The sequence below is a fragment of the Watersipora subatra genome, chromosome 9 (genome assembly GCF_963576615.1).
Source record: "Watersipora subatra chromosome 9, tzWatSuba1.1, whole genome shotgun sequence".
NCBI lineage: Eukaryota > Metazoa > Bryozoa > Gymnolaemata > Cheilostomatida > Watersiporidae > Watersipora > Watersipora subatra.
In genome coordinates, this window is record NC_088716.1 from 4,693,305 (window position 1) to 4,713,823 (window position 20,519).

A 20,519-nucleotide genomic window follows, 5' to 3' on the forward strand; every position below is an offset into this window, starting at 1 on the left:
ATCAAAGCTACATAAAACTTTAGTAGTAATTCCATGTAACGTTAGTAATGAAATTGGTAAAGAATGTGCTCTATCAATTTGTGTAACCATTGACAAATAATGGATTGCAGCATCTTAAATTTGTCTGATTTCTGATTAAAAAAAATCCAGTAACCACTATTAAGGAAAATTGTAGACTTACTTCATACTTGGTAATGACTCCATTTGGTTGCAGAGGCTCGTCCCACTCAATTATTACACAGCTCTTATTAGGAGAGTATTTGTCTGTAATGACTGGTGCATTCCATGGCTCTTTAATCAATGAATTTTCAAATTATATCAAAATCAAAGCCAAGCTGTTCATGTTAACATATAATTTGTTTCATAGACAATTACACTAATATTTTATACAGAAAAAAAGTAGATAACGATATGAAGGTTTTCTGTAAACTTTCTGTGCTTTCAGTGTTTTGAATTATTTCCATGTCTGATTGCGAACATGTAATATATGAGTAGTTTAAATACTGCATTCAGCATAAATACATTTACTTTTATTACTTACCAAGTTCTCCTGTTATCACAGATATGTAATATTCACTACTGAAGAGTTCGTCGTTAGTAGCTTTGATAGTAATATTATAGTCAGTCAGAGCATTGAGGTCTCTAATAACGTTGTTTGTAGAATAACTCTCGTCAGGAATTTTATACTGCAGAGAATTTATAGAAGCACAGTGCGCTTGAACATTCTGAAATAATCAAAATAAGTTATTAGTAACAATCCTTTAGTTAAAAACATATACAGGCTACTTTACTTTGTAAATAGTTATGACTTTTGAAGTTCTCTTCTATTCAGTTTGATAACACAAAAGCGGATACAACGCAATTAATGTATAGTTCGTTATGCTGAATGTTATTGCACCAAAATTTCAAAACAATTAAAAGATTTATAATTTCATTTTTACTTAAGTTGTATCACCACTCTAAAATTAACTTGGTACGTGAGTTATCTCACCTTGACAGTGATAGTAATTTTTCTTCTCTTTCTGTCAGAGTCATAATCTTCTACCACTGTGGGAGTCGCAGTAAAAGCAGGAGCTGTCAAATATTACCTGTTAGATGCTCAATGTACAATACACTACACTAATTAACTGGCTGTATTATGGAATAATTTGAGCACTTAGCAATACACATGTCATTTTTTCATGACTTTGTGCTAAAACCTCTAGCTAGCATGGTGCAAGCTTTAGACTAAAATTGTTGTCAAAAAAATACTTGAATTCATATAAACATAAGCAGCAAGACTTGCACCCAATATAAAGCTGAACTAGGCAGTTAATTACACAGAAATAAACTGAAACGTAAATACTTGATTGTTATCCGTGCAACACTGGCCATTTTATAGCCATAACCTATAAACATAAATAAACTATAAACATCTATGTTCGTCTTATGTTTGCTCATCTGTCTGTCTATGTGTTCAGTTACACTGATTAAAATATAGCAATGGAAAGTCTGCTTCATAGATGGTTTGACCATTTAAACCTCTATGTATGAAAATCGGAACTATAAACCACTATACTAAGATTGCTCATCTGACTGTAGCCAAAATCATTGCGATGACATTCATTACATCAGGTAAAATACTCACGCTTGAATCATTTGAAGTTACTCACACCTACATCGCCTCTAATTATTAACTTATTTGATTGTTATGCCATGAAACTGGCATCGAACATGAATACTGTTGAGGTAGAGATGTAGACTTCTAGCTCATGAGTTAAGTTAATCAAATTAATTGGATAAATTAAATTTATTAACCAAGCAATGCCATGAATTTGGCTAGTAGACTAATATTTGCAACGGACTAAATTTTATGCGATCTACTTGGATACCAGTCCTTTCTCAGAAAAATGCTATAATTTAGTATTCTACTACAAAAACTAAATTGAGATAAATTACTCATTCAACTTTTTAAAACAACCAGCCAAGTCTCCCTTTTCAAGTGGTATAAAATTCAGACGAAGACTCCACACTACTTAAAATAAAAGAAAGACATGTGTTTTGTTTCAATGAAGAAAATGCTATAAAATTTTTGATTTTCCGAAGCCTTTACTTGCTGAAACAAATTTAGAATTTCACTATAAAATGTTAAAAGTATAAGTAGTTCAACTAAAATTACTGTTTTGCTAAATGAAATACAAAGTTATAAAAAATATTCTTTATGAATAACAGTCATTTATGAACGTAAAAATCATGAAACTGTAATTTCGAACTTTCCCTCGCCAGCATCGTTCTTCAAACCAAAACATAGTTAATCTGCCTACCAATATAGCTCAAATAAACTGTCATAAACATGTTTCAAACAATAGAAAACTTGTTCAATAAATTTTTATTGACTTTTTAGATTTTATAGACAGCTCTAAAAATCAATATGATCCTATAAAAATTGAATGACAGCTTTTTTTATTCCGGCATAACGGTTCGAATTGGCAAAATTAGACGGTAAAAAAAACTTTGAAGCTTTAAAAATAATGTTTTAAAGTGACTGATACAGTGTTTCACTGTCTTACCCCTTCTGAATCTGCGTATTTATTTCAGGAGTATAAAAGATCGCGAACAATAAAATTTAAATTTGCCATGATGATTTCCGATTTAGGTAGATGTAGATATGGTTTTAGTATTTTCATTCATTCTATTAATAGCTATTAATTTGATACAGCTACAATTTTTCAGAAGATCCTGCATACAGTTTGCTCACTCTGAATAGAAAGAAAAGCATTAGATATTTTGAGAATTATCTATCACATTATCCATTACATTAAAATAAATGAATGACATAATACAGACAGAAAAGTGAATATGAACATTTAAATTCTACATAAAAAACTACTAGATGAATTGTTTGTGCAAAAAACTATTACTTCTACTTTACTTTGAGATAAAAACTAATGCATAGGCTCTGAACTACATGTGAAACAAGTGATAATAATTTACTTGGTTTACTTCACATTTAACCAGAGTTAGGTAAATTTATTTAGTTGATATAAAACTGCATTGTTTGGACTAGTCAAGTTTTTTGGCTGATTACAGTTACAAAAAGAAACTGTAAGGTTTAAATCTACTCTATAAACCATTTCAAAAGTTTCTTACTCACACATGTTTTTTATTACTTCACAATTTCTTCACTTGCATATGGAAGTGTAGTCGACTGTTTTGAGAATTACTCCATTAATCAGTATTATTACTGATCACTAGACTATTCCATTTTGTACCAAAATAAATAGTTCAGCAATTTTTTTGCTTGTATAAACTAAAATAAGAAAGTCAGACATACCAATGTTGCAGCCGTGATCAACACAATATTGGCACAAGAGTGTGAGGTTGTACCTAACATGTATATATGTTACGTGCTTAAAAAATATTTTAAACAAGCATGAGTTTCACTAAGCCTAAATTTGCTCACCCGCACATAGAGTTGTAGTTGTCTTCTTCTGAGAATAACCCAAACCAGCAGTGTTTTTTGCTCTGAGTTGACACTCTGCGTTGTTGTATGGTTGATATCCACATATGGTTTTTCCTACTGAGTTGCCAGCATCCTTCCATTTACCATCATCATTACATTTATACTGTAAGTATTCAATTGTCTCTAAGTGAAATGATACCTAATATTACCAGTAAATACTTTGCCAGCATTAGCAGAGCTAAAAAAGAACTGTCCAGTTTTAAATAAGAGAAAACTAAACACAGTTAGCAGTATTTTAAACATGTCATATGTATTAATCACTGCATTTAATACATTTTATTGTAAGCAATAACATATGAAATTTACTAATAAATCTAAAAAGTTTTACAACAGAGCTGAATATATGATACCTTTTTAGCATCAATAACAAATGCTAACAAAAAGAATGTGTAACAATGCTCATGTATTGCAATAATATGATATGTACTACTATGATATGAGAAGACTATAGTTATGTTTGCTTAGTTTTCAGAATCAATGAATTGCAATTATCAATGCACTTGTATTATTAAAAAAAATTTTAATTTGGTTCTCAGGATCACTAGTCTTTGAGTTTATTAGAACTTCCTCAGCTCAAAAATTTCCTCTAAAAAGAGCAATTTGGTCACCAGCAGTGCCTTTTCAAGGATGTTATTTTTTTTATTCTTATCACTTGATATTTTTTGGGATAAACATGATATACTTTCATACCTCTATGTACACATGAAGGCATTCTTGCATTTGAAAATAATAACTCGGCATCATTTTTCCTCTATTTTATTTTAACTTGGTATTGCAATTAAACAGTTCAATTCAAAAATTTTGGCGTTATTTCAGAGTTTCAGATTAATTTTTTGTTAGTTTGCCTAAAACTTTGATTATTCAAAGTAAAGCATGGTCAACATTTTAATGCGCAATAAAATCATCACTCGCAACTTAATTTAATGTAAAGTTTTGTCGAGTTACAGGGTCCTATAATTATTTTCAGACATGAGAGTTATACCACGTCGATAAAAAACTCTGACCTCCCTTTAGTTTAAAGCAGCTGAGTACCTGATACTGAGTGATGGCTCCTCCAGGAAACTCTGGTTCAACTCTGGTGAACCTGACACAATATGGACTTGTAGCAGTCAAAGTTGGTTGGGTGGATTCAAACTGTGGCTCTACAAATAAGAACATACAGTATGCATGCAAATAGAGAACAACTAAAGAACATAGATGCAAAAAGAAAATGGACAATTAAGAGTTAAAACTACAATTCATTTTCAAAGCTCTTATTGCTGAATTGAAGATCAAAATTTGAATGTTGACATTATTTGACTTGAATTTAGAAGTATAGCAACTTCAAAAAGCTTTGCATAAGCTTGTGTTGTTTTATAAAAATGGCATATTACACACAGTGAACTTCCCTTTACTGTTCTCAGCCTGGAATTCTGAGATACCCACATAAGGTGAGTGACAAATATAATTTGATTGTTACATGCAGATCAATTATTTTAAAAACATTGAAAAATATTTGATTAACATAAAATTGGTAGAAGGATAGTAGTAGGTGTGGGTGTTCTGATAGGTTATGTTGACTTATGTTTCTAATTAAATATTTCATGTTGAAAGTTGCACTGTTGTTCTTGTTTGCTTGTTTCTATGGCAGTATTTATGACAAAGCTTACTTAGATGTTTGCAAATATAAATTGTTCCATTGCAGCTTTATAAGTGGCAATTAAAATTAATTGATGCAGTGTCATTTAGAACATTTTCTTTACTGCTATATAACAAATATTGTGGCAGCGTCATAAAATGTAACAAGAAAAGTCTTCCAGTTCTAAAAAATAAACAAAGTAAATACATCATAAAACTGTTTGTTTGCAAGTGAGAGTTAAATCTGCATCAGTGTGTAACAAAATTTACCATATTCATTCCATTATCGAAAGCACTTCTTCTATGTCATTACTATAAGATAAGTCCAATCAAACCCACTAGAAACCTGATACCATGCTAGCAATTTCAGTCCAGCAAGCAAATTACATATATTTTATGTTGGTTCATTTTTTACAAAAGCAAGTGACAAGCTATATAGCTTTAATACTACATTTCCTAAACTAATTTTGACGCTTTAGTTGCACTTATAACTAATTTTAACAAATAGTAAGTCACTAAAAAGGGAAATGTTTAGATTTGATGTCAATAGCTACTTATATTATGCTCCGCACAGCCTCGTTATGCATAACCTTAGGTTCAGTCTCAAGAGTTTCTGTTTGGTTACTACACTTACTCAGAGCTCCAGATGTTCCACTTTTACTTCTGAACCCAGATGGACCAACACTATTTTCAGCTCTGGCAGCAAACACATACCCCTCTACTCCATCAACATAAAATACCGCAGTTGTTGTCTCTTGTGTATCTGATATTGAGCCTCCATTTAGTTTGTAGCGGTAGTTCAATTCATCCTCGCAGTTGGCTCTGGTTGGTGGCTAAAAAATGAAGTTATCTTAGTATTATGGTGTTCATTAATATATTTAATTTATGAAGATACAACGATTGTGCTGAGAAAATAATAAAGAATAATCTCATGTTCATTTAGTTTAATTAAATGAAGCAAAAACCTATTTCAATGTATACCTATAACTTTTGCTTTTAATGTAAATTTTGACAAAAATATACCTATTGATATTGTTTCAACAATATTTTGTAGAGACCCAACCTTACCTACACACTTCAACATGTCCTTGCAAGTGACATTTGCTGGTGTCTAAAATTTTATTCTGAACATTCTAAGGAGGTAAATAAATTATGAGGTAAATAAACTTTTCTTACCTGCCAAGATGCAGTGTACTTCCATCTCTGTCTACCACTGTTCTGAGTCTTTGTAGGTGTAAATGTGATCATTCCTGGTGGTTCAGGAGCTACATGAAGAAATAGATGCAAAATTTAAGAAGGCGGCATCTCTAGCAATGTTTAAAAAGTCCCAGCTTGTAGTGACAAGTGTTTGAGCTATTTTCAAAACTTGCAACTGGTAGGCTTCACCTTTGCTGTGAAGCCTAATTATACCAATTCTAAAAAATAACTTCTTTATAGAACATTGCACAAATTTTGACTCAAATCTGAAAAATTATAGTAAATCTAATATCAAATATTTGACCTTGCACATACTCAGATGGACAAGCTGTCGTTGCCTTTTGAGGCACCAACTTGATGAACAACATGATGATGATTGACTTGATGAATAACGCGCCAATATAGTTCTCAGCTTCATAAAACAAAATTTATTCACTCGATATTCTCTGTTAAAAATACTTTGATTATACATTGATATTTAAAATGTTAGGCTTTGAGTCATATTGCCTTATGCCATTGTGTAGATATTTTGCTTTGCTTTTAGAGAGTTCATCTTTTTTGTAGAACAGTGTGAATAAAAGCGCTTTGGGTGTGTGTATTTACTCTTGACTTGTCTGGTTTAATGAAATAGTCAATAAAACTACTATAAAAGCAGTACACTATAAAAGCATTTGGAGCTGTCCATGAAAGAATGCTATTTTTGCCACAGGTCGTAGCCAGTTAGTCATTTGATACAGCAGTGGCGATGCCATATATTTGAATTAAGTAGTAGCCAGCGTATAACTATTCATGCTCAGTGTCCGTATAAAACAAAACCCAAGTTATGACTTATAGCGACATACCCAAAACTTAGTGCATGTGTTATAAATGCATCAACTCAAAGGAAAATTGCTTAACTGATCAGATTCATACCCAAGAAATGAAATGTGCATAAATAAAATTTTTCCACCAACCTGAATTGATATAATTTATGCTTAGGAAAGTATATTCTTGATATAATTAATGCTTGGGAAAGTATATTCTTCTCAAATATGTAGAAAAGCTTTTGATGAGCCATGTTTATTTTTATTGCCAACCAAAACCATATTAATTTCAATACAAAAATGGTTATTTTATATACAAATAAAAGTTCCTATGGATCTTCACTCCTCACAACTAGTTCATGTGCAATCTTTCAGAATGAGCATATCATGTAATGAAACAAAATAATTGAATGAGTTAGAATTAATATGAATGCCTAAAAGGTTGGAAGAGTTGAAATTATTTAACATATTTGTATTTTTTACTTTTTCAACTTGAAAACTTGCTGAGTAAAAATAGCTTAAACCTTTGGGTGGTGTTTGAAAGTAGGTTGCTAGCAACTTTAGCTCATCAAGGCAAACTGAGATTAAGGCTATGTCAGCTCAGTATGGGAAAGTTGGCAGCATCGGCAATATGAATTACTTTTACATCAGTTCATTAAATCTCTGTAAGCTAATTATTCTCTGTTTGCAGGCCTCATAAACAACCTCTGTCTCTGCACCTGGTTCTTACAGAATAACCTCTCATTCTTGTTAACTTTTTAATATTTGTTGACTTTTTAATATGTTTTGCAGGTTTAAAAAGTAGACTGTAAATCAACTATCAGTAAACAGTCGGAAGGTTAAAAAACATGTCGCAAACATTACTAAAACGCATTTTCTAATACTTTCTTTTACTGAGTTTTACTAGTACAGACATTTACTATACATCAAATATACAAATTAATGTATACATTGCCAAAGTATGCCCTGTTCTGTTATATGAACATGTATGCATAATTTAAGTCTCACAATTTTGTGTTAAACTTGCATTAGAATTATTATTGTCTGTGATTTCAAACTAGTAATTCCTGATGTCATCTGCAAAAAAGTACTTGCTATAAACTGCAATAATCAAAACAATGTCAATGTCCACAGTGATACAAGATTTTACATATTCACATTAAATAGCTTGTCTTATCATCTCAATTTTTAATAATTAGCATACTGATAATAGAGAGATTAATCACAGCAATAATGGTAGCAATAATGATAATGTGAATTATAATAATGATATTAAGAATCATTGTAATAGTGATATTTTGATCGAGAAAAAGCAAAAGTATTTACACAGTCTTAAGAAAAAGACTTATGTGATGGCTAGGTAAACAAACATGTGCATAGGAAATATCTTAGATACACTCTATCAAACCAGTGGCAACAAGTACTTGGCGGCGGATGAAGCAGGGTGCTCTAAAAAGGAAGGCTGAACGCTTCCTTGTGGCATATAATGATGAAGCATGGCACACAAATAATAGGAAAACTCAAATTGAGAAAACAAGCAGCGGCCCAAAATACAGGCTACGTAAAACAGAAATGAAACTATCAGATGCTTCGTTGAAAATCGGCAAAAACCGCACAAGCAGAAAATAAAACGTGACATAACAAAGTAGCAGTGGCAGTACAATGGAACACCAACTATCTTGTTCTAAAAGGTGGTGCAACTGCAGTGCTCACAAAGTGAGTCAAATCAATGAGGTACTTTAAGGTTTTTATTTGGTTGCCAATAAAGTGATTGAAGTAAAAAAACTGAACTTGGTTTTAGTCGATTAAGTGTGGAAGGATTGTTTGATTATTAAGATAGCTATATCTGGCATTGCAAGAGTGTAGACAAAAAAACAGATATCAAAAAGTGTACAGAACTAGGGTTCAATATCAGTAGATCACAGTAGGTAGACCAAATGTGGTACCCATGGTAATTAGAACTCTCAAAACAGTAAGTGGCAGAATGATTTGACTTGACATGACATCTCGTACCTGACTAAAAAGAAGCAGGCATTCCCTTCAAACAATACAGAAAAATGACCAAGTCTAATGCTAGTAAAAATTTGGAGAGTATTTCTACAGCAGAAGAAAATAGTGTCAGTCATTCAACGTTTAATCATAGGTAGACTAAAAATGTATACTAAGAGTATATCAAGCAAGAGATGAAAACCTCCAACCACTGACTAGTAAATGTTCAAAAATGGGCAATCTGCTCAAAAGAGCAAAAAATATAAATTAGTAGTTACACGAGAGTATATCTAGGAAACGCAGTCTACTGTGCACTGACAAGTACGCGTAGCATAACAATTTCAATAAACAGCTTATTAAAACGTAAAGGTAAGACCGCTTTAGCATTTAGTGTTCATTTAGGTAAGTTGATTGAGGCATGCAGGGCATCTAGTACTGGTTCATAAAGATACCAAGCAATCTAAGATTATTGACATTGCTTAACCAAATGATGTAGTTAGTACTAGAACAGAAAAAGAAACTAGAGGGAAGTACAGATAATTGTGATTTGAACTGTAAAGACAGCAAGGTATAAAAACAAAATATACCAATGATTGTTCGAGCCTTAAACGTTGACTTGCAACAACATTCCCATTACATTTATTTGGTATCAAAAAATTCACCATGTCTTACTATGTTGTGTTGTAGGTGCCAAATACATGTATGTGGAAATGTGATTACCAGCTCATAAAAGCTCAAAAACGAAAAGCCGCCGTAGATTGGAATCTTTTTATTTCGATGACGTAGCCACGAAATTTGCTTATCGTCTTGTCACATATGTTCTCACGTGAATTGAAAGGCCAATATAAAGCTCAATACAAAACTTATCGTAGTATTAGTTTATGACAAACACTTCGGTTTTTACCGAAGACCTTGTATCTAATATAGATGCTCGCTACTTTACAGTTTTGTTTCAGTTTGGTCTAATCGGCAAATCGTAATCTGATCAAGTGATCCAATACATCACAAAAAGTTTTTGCAGCACTTTTCGATTATCACAGGTGACCAAAAAGGCTCATCATGATTATCAGACAATGATATGTACTCCTTCGAGGTAAGGTTAAAAAGTTAAATGAATTTTTACGGTAAGTTATAAAATATCACTGCTAAAAGTGACACCATTACAATGACGATAAAACAGACGCATAAAAACGATAGACATGGTTTCATTGAATGCGTGAAGTATATTTGTAAAAATATTTCGACGAATAAGGTTGCAAGAAAGTGTAAACAGAAACCATCTCTCACAAATGCGTCACATTTGAGCCGTTTAGGAAAGCGAATCCAAACTAAGGCGGTCTTGAGCGGCTTTCGATTAACTATTCGTTTTGAGCTTTTAAGAGCTTGTAATCACATTTTCACATATTTAGCACCTACAATACAACAGAGTAAGACATGGTGAATCTTATGATCCCAAATAGCTGTAATGTGAATTTTGTTGCAAGTCAACCTTTAGGAACCTTATGCAACAGACAGATTTCATACTGTGCGAAAATATGGGTTACCGTGCTCTCTAAAACAGTTATTATATTTAAACTTCAAGGTGCCGCTCCAATTATCTGAAAAAGATCTCTAGTACTGTTCAATTATGTGACAATTCTTTGGTCTTTGAATAAGCCTCTAGATTACTATAAATCCAGTCAAAACTGTATACCCAAATAGCAATAACAATAACAGTAACACTAACAGGCAATCTTACCATAATTATAACTAATATAGCTAATGATTTGAACAGTTTTTGTTCTTTTACCAACTGTAAACACAGTTGGTATCTAATCTGCCTTTTCAATCATGCTACAAAATTTCATCTTAATTACTATCACACATGGAATAAACTTTAATTTCACTTGCATCCTCAATGATTGCTACCCAATCAGCAGATTCATCACAAAATTAGCACACAGAACAAATTGAGTTTACGGATTTTGCGACAAACTTTACTAAGATTTAGTGAGAGACATAATTGCAGAGGTAAAATAAATGGGGTTCTAGGCTTTTATGGCTGTAAGTATAAAGCTTAATGGTTTTATAAAACAAATAAATAGAAAATATAAATATCATGCACCGGTATTTTAATGATTCAAAGTAGAGAACTTTAACTTTCAAAGCTAAATTTTTTTCAACTGCTCCTGAAGCATTATTAATAAGTTGACGCTTTAAACGTGTGCAATCAGAGTTTTCTTAAGTGATACAGCATACAAATTAAACAATCCAGAACCTGATTAAAGATATAACTAATTTAACTTTCTGAGTTTCGCTGATCTGAGATGTCCATGTTCTATGTTTATGTTCTAGTTCAGACTACTTACATAAAACTTACACCAAGTTTTACTAAATAGAAAACTAATAACGCTTTGGTTTTGATGTACATCATAACGGTTTGAAGTATTATTTTTATGATTGTCTTTTGCAAATTGTTTGGAATATTCTTGTATAACACAAATTATTCTAACCGTTGCTACTGAAAAATTAATGTTTCTTAGCAATCAAGTAATAATTGTTACATTTATCTATATTTATAGCTTACATAGATATTAAATTACAATGCAATACCTAAAATTTTAGCAGCCAATCAAAAAGGGTACAGTTTATTATAGTAAGCAGATTTAGGCATGTTAACTACAGTGTAACATATTTTAAACCAAAATATATTTTTAATCTTCTCTTTTTGACTCAATGTTTATTTGTGTCTAGAGAAATATTTCATAAAATTCTATTGGATCACATTTTGTAGAGCCTGAACTGTAATAGTCAAAGTATTGTAGCCTTTGTAAATGCAGGTAATGTGTTTAATTAGTTGAGTAGTATAAAGTTAAATACTCACTACTATAAAACTGTGTGAGTATAACATAATAAACTTAAGTATTATACCAGTTTTAATTTAAGCAATTATGAAAAATATCATACAGTGAAAATATTATGTAAACTTGTAATTAAGCAGTCAACCACAGAGAAAAAAAACACATTTAACCTGCACAATCAGTAGATTGAGAAATAGTGGGGGTGTTTCCAGGACATTTGTATCCTTGAACAAAACAAGAGAGAGTGAAACTGTATAATTTTCCAGGATCCAATTCAGAGAAGGTAACTCTCAGGCTTTGAAGGTTGTTGTTGTGAGTAACAGTTTGGGTGCCACCAGAGTTACTTGCTTCTATTTCATATCTGAAATATTTCAATTAGGCTTTGTTACCAAGTTATGAACCAAGTGCTCAGTTAGCCCAATACAGCTGCCAATAATAGTTGGTAAAATTTGATAAATAGGCGCTGCCAGCTATCTTGTTGACTGGAATAGCTACATTCACCAACAGCTGTTAAAACCAACATGTATTGGTAATTTATACAAACTGACTACAGCTGTTGAGCAAGTTTTCTTTCTTTAGAAATCAACTGACACTGCCCGATTTTGTTGAGAATGTGACACACAAAGACTTAGCAACAGCAGAATAAATGTTACAAATTAGTTATGTCATAACTTCCTGTTTATATGCAAGTTAGAAGATTTTTAGTACTAAGTCGATCATCTTTGTGTTTAATCTCCGACAGCTCACCCAGTTGGTGGAAGACCTCCTATCATAAGCTGAGCCCATGGTTTGAAAGATAATGTAATTGACTTGGTAGTTACTGCTTCCATTTTAATATCAACATGCGCATCAATGTTCAGTTGAGGAAGCTCTACAAAATTACATAATGTGAATCATTCATAAATTCATGAAGTACCAAAAAAGATTGCACAATGTTAATTTCTGCCTATCTCTACCAGTTATGTCTGTATATTATCTTTAAAAAGTATATGTCTATCAGTGCTTTATACTATGAAGCATGTCAACTTTTTTGCCGAAAGTCTAGAAATGGTTTACATGGTTACCTTATAAACCCAACAAAAACTTTTTATGGTGACTTCTGAAATTTATTTTGAATGAGCATAAAGTTCAATGATTGCCTTATTTTTTTGCTCGCAGTAATTTTTTCAGCTTTCAGTTTATAGACTAGTTTTTTCAAAAATAAAACGGTGGGTTGACACCGCACTGAAATTGCAGTGCAGCATATACTAGCCAAATGAAGTTTATAATTTAATCTTGCTTGTGACGACAAAGAGAATTACCAGCTTATTCATTGCTTAGCATAATTATGATGGTAAAAGATAAATCTATCAAATCAAATTTAGGCAAAAATACCTAACTCATACATTCAGCCATTTCAACAACTGGTTGAGTGTCATTGTATACATATAATAGTGCTTTTGAGGTGTACTAACCATGACCATAGACCTCTACTTGTCTCAGTTCTATCCATGTGTCAGCTGTGCTAAAGATACTGAACTGTCTTGTGAGAGGATTGATGGGATCACTGTCACAAGACTTTGTATATTCTTCTCCTAATGCTGACTCAGTGCGCGAGCATATATTCCAGCCATCAACACTGTTAATATTGGGGTTAGAGCTTGTACCAGACGGATTAGTGAGGAAATAGACTTCTTTCAACCGACTTGCTGTAATGTGAAATAAAGTTTTAAGATTGCTGAAACGCCTAAACAAACAAAATTTAGATAATAAAATATATACAAACCTAATAGCTAGTAATTGAATGAGAATACTGAATTATTGAATGTATTAAAACTTTAATACTTTTAGACAGCTACTGATGCTGGAGTTCTGTTTTAGTTCAATTCTTGTGTAGCACTATTTTTCTAACAATACAGGTAGACTGATATTTATACTGAACTAAAACTCTCAGATGTTTAACTTGTAGTCTGCTTGTTGATAGAGTCAATTAAATGACTCTTTTATTTAGTGGAAAAATAACATTAGCAGCTCAAATAAATGTGTATTTAGAGCCATACGTAGCTTAGTGTTTAGGTTGATTTCTTTAAAGCATACTTTGTCTACAATGAATAATTGAATAGAATCACTTTCTGTATTTCATTATACAGCTTAGGCTGCAAAGATACTGAGCAAAAGCTAGTCTGCGGCAGTTTTGCTGGAAGAATAGGTCAGAGTATGCAATTTTAGGAAGTTAATCCTATTCATCGGCAAAAACAATAATGTAGAACTAAACATTACATCAAGGATCACACTCACTTTGACCTTCTATAACTTTGACCAACTCTAATTTCTTTAGATATGATTTGTCAACTCCAATAAACATTAATACATTAATACATAAGTACTTACAACAAGGGCCCTCATCACAATTTCCATTTCTGACCAAAACCTTAACTTCTCTAAATAGGATTTGTCTTCCAAAATTGACTTTCCACCAGCCATTTGTGCTTTTCAGAGTTGAAGAGTATTTAGTTAGATCACCATCAACTGCATTATAAGCTGGTTTGGTTCCATCATTATGAGATTGGAAGCAGTTTCTACTTCTTGAATAACTGTAATCTAAACACAAAGTTTATAAAGTAATGATATGCTTACAGCATAAATAAATTTTATTTGTTGATTGATTAAACAGTTTTTTGAATTGAAACTTTATGGAATGAATGAAACTCTGTCTAACAATCATATCTAATTATGAGAATGTCTTTCTGATCCTCCGTAGCTTTGTAAGCAGAATTAACCAGCAAAACAAAATTAATTATGAAGTCGTCAACTATGATAAAATACAAAAATCAAACAGTAAAAATAACGTACATAATGCTAATAAATAAAACTAAACATCTTTGATCCTTAGTATTAAATAATTTTATTAGATAATTGAAAATCTATTAAATATGTCCATGATGTGAGATATATTTAAATATCATGTATATTCGACAACTTTATTTATATATATAAATCATATATATATCAAACTATCATATATTTAGCTTGATATATATTATATATAACAAGTTACATATATATCGCTTGACTAGATGTACTACCATGCGTTGTCCCAATAACAAAAAAGTTTTGGTCCAACAAATTTATTATTTTTTGAAATATAACAAAATTTGCCATTCTAACTTCTAGTTGTTCCAACTATGCTAACTGTGTAGAAGTGTACTTATATTTGTACAAACTAAGTACCATGAGAAAAGTGTAGTTGTTTAAAAGTGTTCTTGTGTTTGTGCAGCTGAAATAAATTAGGAGAGAAAACAAAAGCAACTGTAAAGGCTTTCAAACCTTATCAAACTACTGACACTTTCACACTTTATAACTTGAAAAAAGTGTGTCATTGAAATAAATTCTGATAAAATAAAAATATTAAATTGCTTAAAGGGGAATGTGAAATCATTAGCAAGTAATGGCTAAAAGTGAAGTAATTTTGCTTTGCTTTCATTACAATGAAAAATTTATTTGGTATAGAATTATATGGTTCTAGTTTGTTTCAATGACATGCAAATTGACATACCAACTTTCGCATGCCAGTGTTGCCATGCAAAACTATAGTAGGTTATAGACGCACATAGAGTGTGGTAAAAACCCATAGTAATTATCGAATGCAATCACCTTCTGGTAAAATCATCATCATTACAAAGAGTAGCAAAATAATAAGTTAATATTATTATATTTATAACACAAATAAATAAAAAGATAAAATAAACAATGAGTATATGGGTATGAGTATATATAGTACACAAAAACATTGTGTTCTACACCATGAGGCAAAAACCGTAGAACATGAATGCCTCTTATAAGTGTGCAATGCACTTATTTACTTTGTTTGAATTGCAACTAACTAGAGAGTGGCTTTTCCGAGACATTTAACGTTTTTTAAATACCGTGTATAAATACGTGGTCATACCAAACACTTTGATTAACATACGAAAAATTTTAAGAGTTAGAACGCTTGTAAATTTTTGCTGGTATCTCATAGCTGCTGACAATCAAACATATGATATTTCATTGTAAAACCTTTTTATGGATTCTTCCATATGGCTTTAACCGCACAGCTATCTTCTGCGTAACCAACTTATCATTTTTGTATCTGTTATAATAAAACATATAACTCCTGCAACAAAGAAATACCATCTTCAAGCGGAGTTTCCTTTGTCAGTGAAATGATTATTAGCTAAGTAATGTAATAACGGAAAACTATTGCTAGGTAATAAGGTATGTGTATTAAAAAATGTATAAAACAGCATTGAAAAAGTTCCAACTCTTATTTCTTACATCAGTGAGTTTGGGTAAGAAATTCTTCTAGTGTCGTTTTTTCATATGAAGTTTCAAAAAAGCACCAAATAATTATATTTCGGATATTGAATAGAAAGTTTGTACCTGATGACTATTTCAACAGCTATATTATTGCTCATGTAACGTTGATTTGGTTGAAAAAACATCTTAAATATGGAACATTGCTTCTGCACATGACCTTCTAACAGTACAGCTCTTTGGATGCAAACTGATAAACTAGCCGATAACTTGTACAGTGCAGTTATTAATATTTTCTTTTCATATTGAGCTATAAGAGCTGAAAATATATATCAAATATAATGTGAACACTCACTAGTTTTTCTATTACAAAGACTCCCTGCCTAATAAAAAGCATCTAGAGAATCCCTTGTAGCTAAATTATATGAAGAAAAGTTGAGTGTTTTAAATAATTACTTCGTAGTTTTCAGCCAGCTGGCTGCCGTTCTAGCAATTTATGGAACATGTACAATCTTTGAAAAGAATTGTAGAATTACTTAAAGAATTGTTTTATTACTCAGCAAATTGTACCTAACTAATTAATTTATACCTACTTTTGTAAACCTAAACCACTACAACAACTGAACTTTCTATCCATAACCGATTATTTATTTACACTTCTACAAACAAATGATAAAACACGCTTTGTCTTATATTTTATTGTTTTCAAGTTTAACCAATCACTGCTTATAACAATATTTGGTTTTCCTCGCTTCCCTTTATGTACAGTTAAACAGTTGAAGAGCTGCAACACATGGTTTATTCAATTTTCATGAAGCTTCATAGATAGCTTACCTCTTATCTGTACTTCTGCCAGAGCCAGACCCTTCTCATGAGTGTTCAGTATAGCAACATGCTGTCCTTCTATTGGTGGATTAAAGTTATGAGTAGCTACTTCCTGATAAGCAGCATCCTGATAAGAGACTCTTGTCCAGTCACCTGATGATAGTGAAGGGTCTGTTGGTTGAGTTTTGGAAGAGGTTAGAATACTCACTTGTTTCAACCTCTCACCTGTAACATCGGACTTTACATGGTGAGATTGAATTTAGGAAAGTAAACTGAGAGGCTGAACTTCTGAGGTAAATTGATTACATGTGTAGCCGGGTTTCCTATAAAGTGCTGCAACAGGTTATGTTAAACGAAACGTAGAATATTTGATCTTAGCTAATACTAGAGTTGAAATAGTAGCAAATGGTGTTGTTATATGGATTTTGCAAATAGAAATGTGAGATGTTGTCTTCTCTTGCCACTAACAATAAATGTGTGCTTTTTGTACACTTTCAGCACTTTAAATGGGTTAGTGGTATGAGTGCCTAAATAATGAAAAAAGGCAACCATTTTGCTTTACCAAACTGCATAGGTTTAAGAAATTGGTGAAAGGCACCAAAGTACTTCATGTGCAAAGAGATTTTTATTTAGAGCATTGGTGCTGACAACTTTTCAAACAATGAAAATCTTATCACCTATAAAATCTTATGAACTATTGCGTAAGTTTAAAGAAACATAACTCATCTTCTCTGATATCATAATCAATAAAATTATGTTTACGAACATAGTTGAGCAAGACTAACACTTGAATAATATCAATTCATATAAAAGTTAAATACTATATAATAATAAAAAAGTTGTCTCTAGTCAAATATGTTTATATATATTATTTTTGCTTCTAAAATAACGGCGCTTCATGAAGTAATAAGATTTGTATTTGTTATTTTACAACCACTGTGAATTAATAAACCAATTAAATATGTTACATCTGCTGAAATAATTAGTGCAAAATAATTTTATAAAAAGCCATAATGTCATTGATAAGTAGTACATTAACCTGTAGATTTGACTGGCTATTGTGCAGCACAAATAAAACTTAATGTTACTGAAATACAGATAAGAAATTGTGTTTCAAAAGTATAAAATCAGTTTTAAAAGTGACACTTTATCCACCAATAATATATCACTAAATCAAAATAGAGTAAATGTCTATTAAAGCAATGTGTACCAAAACTGTTTTTAATCTCATGTTGTATAAAAAAATTATCGCTGATTAAACAAGAAGATAATAAACCTCAATAAGTTTTATCAATGTATAGTCATTACCGAGCAGAACAAGATAAAAACTACAAACACAGAAAATTAAGTGTATACGAACACAGTAAAAAAAGCAGCAAAAGAACCCAAAAACAGGAAAATTAAACAAATTCTTATTCATGTTAATTTGTGATGAAGTAAAACACTAAAAGCTACATGTTAGGTCAAAAATACAATACAAAATTTTTTATCCACTGTACATAGGCACACAATTAACAAACTAATCGTTTCAAAGTATAATTATAAAATTTGACATACTATTGAACCAAAGTCAACTTTTTTTTCACCCTATAGCTTGCCACGATGAGAGAAGTGTAAGGAGACAGTTCAGAGCTTTAATAGTTATAGACTTTAGGTTAAATTATCTGCCTTATTGTTCTATTGTAAGTTCAGTTTGGTTACTTCAAAGCTGTTAAATGGAAAGCTTCCAGAATATGTAGCTGTTGCCTTGAATAATTCAAAAGTTGACTTCTTTTTACATCAAGTACAAGAGGTATGCTGTGTTTATGAACAAACTATTGTGATAATAATTTGAATTCATAAACTTTCAAAACACAAAATCATTGTGCCATAGTTTTTCCATTCCTCTTAGTCATTAATGCATTTTCGATGGCTGGAAACAGTTTTAAAAAAAAAAAACCGAGTTTGTCAGTTTTCACTAGACATAGTTTAAATAGCTGAGACACCAAAACTGATTTTATTGACATTGATCTGCAAAATGACAATATTTAAAAACCAAGTCTTGCCTCCTGTAAAAAGAGGTTTCAAATTTAGGCATCAAAGTGATAGCAGTTAATTTATGATTTAAATATCAAAAACCAATCATTTATTAAACTCAAAGCGCTAATTAAATATCAATTTTATTTAGGCTGAGACAACAAATCTGAGAAACCTTAATAATTTTAATTTTTAAAAAAAGTTCAGCCCTAATAATACAATACAAAATAGCTCTGCAAAACGGGGTTTTTTCCAACAATCTTTGACATGACTAAATCACAAAAACTTAACGTTACAAAGCTAGGTTATTAAGGGAATAAATTTTATTCTAAATAAACCCAGATTACAACCCTGAAGTAGAAGCAAAGGAACCATGTTGTAGAAAATTTCATAAAATTTTCGTCAGAAATGAATCATTCTAATAATTTGATTATGCTTGATGGTCTTGTTACTAAACTAATCTGTATACTATAATAGCAGCAAAACTATATTGTTACAATATATAGTATTATACTTATAGATTATAGTATTATAGTACTATAATCTTTTGCCTAATAAAAGCCCTGTCTACCTGTACGCTTGTCCAAAGCCACGCTAAAACCGCTAAAAAAATATTACCTCATTCCACAATTGAACTTACATATTAGAGTCTTAGCTATGCACAATACCAACTGCGACAATCAAGCACCTTGCCAAAATATAGAGTAATTCTACATAAAGTTATTACATAAAGTTATTAAGCTTGACAGTTTCTCATGGTGTATGACACTGCCGGTATTAATAGTTGCTTGTGTTTAATGTTATTTGGAGATCTAGCAAGACAGTAATGTTGAAACAGGCATTTTCCTAGCTTTATTATAGCTCGTAATTTTGTGACATTACGAGAATGTAAAACTGCTAACTGGTAACTATTGGCTCTAAACAGACTCTGTTACCTAGATTTGCAAATAGAATGCAGTTATAAATCTTTATGATAACAAAAGTCATGTATGTTTAGCTGCTAATTTGTCCAAAGCTGCATTAAGATCATTAGGAAAACAGCACATCACTAGGAAATTAAACTCAGGCACTCGATCTGCTGTTATTAATACATTTACCACTGCACCCTGCAGCCAACTTTCCATATCTAACAATAATAGTGTAAATACTTATTACACATGGTGATCTCTCAGGACACACACAAAAAGTGTGCTTATCTATATAATTGGAAGATCTTTTATCATCGAGATTAATAACAGCTTAAAGTTTTACTCACAGTTGTGCCCCATCAAATAAATCATGCTAAAAAAAGTTTTTTTTTTATTATTTAAGTACAATATCTATTCATATCAGAAAACTTACTTGTCTGCCTAGCACAAACACTAAAGCATGTGGTTTTTTAATAATACTTTGGCAATGTTACAGCGTTTGTAGAAGTTAAAAAATTATAAAAAAATTTTCAAGTACAGCAGCTTT

General features: G+C 31.4%; 1 protein-coding gene across 1 annotated transcript in view; it reads right to left on the minus strand.

Annotated features, from left to right (window-relative positions):
- Window positions 1-20,519, minus strand: part of LOC137404720 (kinesin-like protein unc-104) — a 66,791-nt gene that overhangs the window by 7,462 nt on the left and 38,810 nt on the right. Inside the window, 11 exon segments of the mRNA XM_068090953.1 lie at window positions 182-291; window positions 542-725; window positions 992-1,074; window positions 3,443-3,605; window positions 4,535-4,644; window positions 5,754-5,952; window positions 6,296-6,384; window positions 12,119-12,309; window positions 12,696-12,819; window positions 13,403-13,636; window positions 17,058-17,273. Coding sequence (XP_067947054.1) covers window positions 182-291; window positions 542-725; window positions 992-1,074; window positions 3,443-3,605; window positions 4,535-4,644; window positions 5,754-5,952; window positions 6,296-6,384; window positions 12,119-12,309; window positions 12,696-12,819; window positions 13,403-13,636; window positions 17,058-17,273 — 1,703 coding nt within the window.